Genomic DNA, 4520 nt, shown 5'->3' with positions numbered 1-4520 from the left:
GAGTTTTAAAAAAATACATATACAAATGAATAGCGATGATTCCGTTTTGACTTTAGATGATGGACAGGCGCATGAAAGTGTTGCGAATCTGGTGCAGCAGCTGCCTGAACTTGGCCACTATATCTCCATGAAGGTAAACCAGAGGATTGAGGGCACAGTTTAGACAAACAAGGGCTCGACTTATTTGATTAGCAACGTAGACCCTCTCACTCCATTCATGGCAAATTTTCCTTCTCTCCAAAACTCTTGAGTAGAGATTCAGGTTCTTCAACAAATGAAATGGAATATAACAAACAGAGAAGAGAAGAATCAAAATAAAGAGCAACTTGAGGCAGTTTTGTTTCAGTACCTTGTCTGAAATGTTTTTGGAACAGAGAATGACAATTACATGTCCATAACAGCCCAACATGATCAGGAATGGAATTAGAAATCCAATCAAAGTCCATCCAAGGCTGTAATACAGATAGTCTTCAACAAAGGTAGCCCCGGTGGTGTCATAGCATTGTGGATCGCCGTTTACACGTGACTTTGGGTAGAACATGTCAGGAATGCTTTGAGCAGCCACGAACAGCCACACCATAACTGAGACAACCACAGAGCGCTTGGCAGTTATTCTTCCTAGCTCTGTCATCGGATGGACGATAGCCAAGTACCTGTACACACTGATACAAGTGAGGAATCCAATGGTGCCATATAAGTTCAGGTTGAAGCAGAATCTTGTTATCTTACAAAATGTGGTCCCAAAAACCCACTTATCCTCCATCGAGTAGTACACCACCAGAAATGGCACAGTGAGGAGATACAGAACATCAGCCAGTCCAAGGTTGAGAACAAACACGTTGACGCTCCCTAGTTTCTTCCAGTTGTGCAGCAGGGATTTTAGTCCCCATCCATTTGCGACCAGACTAACAACAAATACACAGCTCAAAACTGGAGGCAGAAATTTGGTCTTAAATTCAAAGCTGATTTTGTTACAAGTTGTGTTATTCATTGTCTTCCACACAGCGCAGATTGATGCTCCAGAAAGGACTTGTCTTGAGTCTGAATCTACACATGCTGCTTTTGAATTTCTACACATGCCAGAACCAGGAAGCTCATGTAATAGGTCGCTGCGTGACTCAAATGTGACGAGCAGGGAGGATACGAGAACACGCAATTGACGGAGGAGGTGCAGTTAGAAGTTGTACTAATACGCAGACCTCGTGTACTTCTTTTGGTACAAATTTTGAATTCTGAATGACTTTAAAGGGTTTTAAAATTGAGACTTCCACTTTACAAATTCATAATTATAATACTAAGTGCAAAGTTACAAACACAACCCACAAATACCAACACACTCTCACTGACACACACACACACACACTGTAGAGATATGTGTAGAGATATACAGTATATACTGTACATAAGAAAAGTAGGGCATATCAGCATACAACAAACCAAACTAAACGGACCCTGCTCTTTCCTCCAACAAACAAAAGAAAAGAAAATACTTTTGTTACAGTTAAGACCCTGTCCAACATCTTGAACGTTCACTGAATGAATGTTTTTTGATGCAGCTGTGGCAGAACAGAAGCAGGGAGGAGCTATTTCAAATCCTGGGAGGCTGCATTTTACCGAGAGGAAAAAAAAAACAAAAAAACAAAAAAACAAAAACCAGGCAGAAAGGAAAGGTCAGGGGGCACTTGTGGTTATACAATCACGAGGGCTTTAAGCACTGTACAAGATAACCAAAAACACTGAGTTTTTCCCTGTGTGTGTGAAGACGGTGAGACTGTGGTCGACACAGTTAACTAGTTTGAGGTAAGTTTTTGTTTTTTTCTTCCATCTTTTCAATGATGACATAATTTAATTTATACCAATGCAGAAATGTAAAGAAATTGACTTAAAAAGATGCAATACATTTAGTATTGTGTAATTTTTCTTGCTGCTCTATTCAGATTAAAATGTGCATTTCAACTGTCAACCTTAACCATTTTACACCTGGAGATTTATTTACAACAAGACTTCCTGCCTTTCAGTGAAGAACTTGGGACAGTGGTGCTGCATTTATGAACCAAATACTTTCTGAGAAACAGAATCCCCAGAGTTAGTTTTCACGGGGGAACTCAGAACCTCTAGGAAAACAATTATTGTCTGAACCACAAAGTACTGCTGAAGTAAAAATGTATTCACCTGCTGTTATTTAGGAAAGACACAGGAACACATGTAACAGTTTAGTTCACACGGCCGTTACATGTGCACATGTCATCTGCTTTATTATATTTTTGTGAAGAAATGTAAAAAATGTATCTGATGATCAAACATATTCTCTGACATGAAGGAAACAGCACAGTGCTTGGAGAAGGAGTGACAATAAAAATCAAAATACCGACAGGTTCTGCAGGTCAAGCAAAAAAACTAAAGGCTATCCTTTTCCTTTTTTAATGTTTTAATGTTTTAAACAAACACACAAAAAAAATAAAAAAAATGTTAAAGTGATAATATAATAAAGCAGATGATTCAATTAGATTAGATTAGAAGATTCCTGGACCTTATCTGACCCTGTTGCAACACGAACCAATCGCAGAAGTTACAGGTTTAGGGTTAGGGTTTCAGGTAATGAACCATTTAGCATTATCACTGTTATCATTGTTATGTAACATGCTAGCCTGTTGACGTCCGTGTTTCTGTTACAGATGGCGTCATATCCAGCCCTAGCCCTCATCCTGCTTTCTTCAGCATCTCTCTGTCTCAGGTGCGAAGCAGGAAAAGTACTGGTCTACCCTGTGGATGGCAGCCATTGGCTAACCATGAAAATCCTGGTGGAGGCTCTTCACTCTCGGGGTCATCAAATCACAGTATTTCGTTCCAACACTAGTTGGTACGTTTCTGAAACTTCACCCTACTACACCTCCATCACTGTCCCGCAGAACGAGGCTCAAAATATAGAGAGTCAAGATGCCATGACTGCCTTCTTGAAGAAGTGCATTGACATACATCGAACAAATTCCATATGGGCAACTTTGGAGTTATATGGAAATGTTTTTGACCTGATACGTGAGAACCAAAAAGTTGTAGCAAAATTTGCTGCCAGCATTTTAGGAAACAAGACCCTAGTGAAGGAGCTGAAGGCCGAGGGATACGATGTTTTCTTGACTGATCCTGTATTCCCAGGTGGAGTGGTGTTGGCACATTACCTCCAACTTCCTCTGGTGTTGAACGTCCGTTGGATTTTCAACGGAGACGGTCATTTTGCCATAGCTCCGTCTCCTCTGTCCTACATCCCTCAGTTGTTCTCCAAGTACTCTGACAAGATGGACCTTTTTCAGAGAATCAACAATCTGTTCTATCACGCCGCGCTGGTCTACATGCATCACTACGTCTCTGCTCCTCCATTCCAGGCAGTGTGTGACGAATATATAAAGGAAGGCGTAAACATCATGTCTCTGGTACAGAACGCAGATCTGTGGCTCATGAAAGTTGACTTTACATTTGAGTTTCCACGGCCCACCATGCCCAATGTCGTGTACATTGGAGGATTCCAGGGGAAGCCCGCCAAGCCTCTGCCATCAGATTTAGAAGAATTTGTACAGAGTTCTGGTGAGCATGGAGTTGTCATTATGACAATGGGAACTCTGTTAAATGACCTTGGTCCTGAGGTTTCAGAAATCATTGCTACAGCTTTTGCCAGCCTCCCCCAGAAATTTGTGTGGAGACACAAAGGAAAAAGACCGGCCTCACTGGGAAACAATACTATGTTAGTTAACTGGATGCCTCAAAATGATCTTCTTGGCCATCCTAAAACCAAGTTGTTCATCACACATGGTGGGACCAATGGCATTTATGAAGCTATCTACCATGGCGTCCCAGTCCTGGGAATTCCTCTTATCTTTGACCAGTTCGACAACCTTGTGCGTTTAAAAGTCAAAGGCGTAGGTGAGATTATCGAAATCACAACAATGGAGGTGGAGTCCCTGACGAGTGATTTGAAAAATATTTTAGACCCAGGAAAAAAATACAAAGAGAACATGGTCAAACTGTCTCAGCTTCATCATGACAAGCCAATGAAACCTGTAGATACTGCTGTGTTCTGGATGGAGTTTGTCATGAGGCACAAGGGAGCTGCACACCTGCGCACAGAGTCATATAAAATGCCGTGGTATTCATATCACAACGTGGATGCGATTGCAGTTTTGCTAGCAATTCTGATGGCAGTCCTTACACTGGTCTGGGTTTTCTGTAGATGGGTTATTCAATTTTTATGGTCGAAGAAGGATTCATCCAAGTCCAAGAGCGAGTAGGTCACTCGACAACATACTCTAAATCATCAGGATTTAGTTCAGGAAAAGAACATAAATGATTGAAAGGAAGCGATTGGGACTTTTCTACATCTGTAGATTTGCATTCTCTTTATTAGAGATAGAGCCAATATTGAAACATTATGGACTTTTCTGAAGAGCAATGTAACACCGTTAAAACAAGGCTATAGTTTAGAATATTGAATGAGTTGAAAATTTTGTAAATCGTTATGAAAGAAAAAA

General features: G+C 40.8%; 2 protein-coding genes across 2 annotated transcripts; one reads left to right on the top strand and one right to left on the bottom strand.

The window, feature by feature from the left end:
* Positions 1 to 6: 6 nt before the first annotated feature.
* LOC107989132 (P2Y purinoceptor 1-like) lies at positions 7 to 1068 on the bottom strand. The gene has a single exon (XM_017035700.2). The coding sequence runs from the start codon at positions 989 to 991 to the stop codon at positions 53 to 55; it is 939 nt and encodes a 312-aa protein (XP_016891189.1). The 5' UTR covers positions 992 to 1068; the 3' UTR covers positions 7 to 52.
* Positions 1069 to 1642: 574 nt separating this feature from the next.
* Positions 1643 to 4513, top strand: LOC103385178 (UDP-glucuronosyltransferase 2B15). The gene is made up of 2 exons (XM_074559992.1): positions 1643 to 1800; positions 2676 to 4513. The coding sequence occupies exon 2, from the start codon at positions 2676 to 2678 to the stop codon at positions 4278 to 4280; it is 1605 nt and encodes a 534-aa protein (XP_074416093.1). The 5' UTR covers positions 1643 to 1800; the 3' UTR covers positions 4281 to 4513.
* The last annotated feature ends 7 nt before the right edge of the window (positions 4514 to 4520 follow it).

The sequence above is a fragment of the Cynoglossus semilaevis genome, chromosome 10, assembly GCF_000523025.1.
Source record: "Cynoglossus semilaevis isolate Cse_v1.0 chromosome 10, Cse_v1.0, whole genome shotgun sequence".
Lineage (NCBI taxonomy): Eukaryota > Metazoa > Chordata > Actinopteri > Pleuronectiformes > Cynoglossidae > Cynoglossus > Cynoglossus semilaevis.
This window is presented reverse-complemented; position numbering and strand designations above follow the sequence as displayed.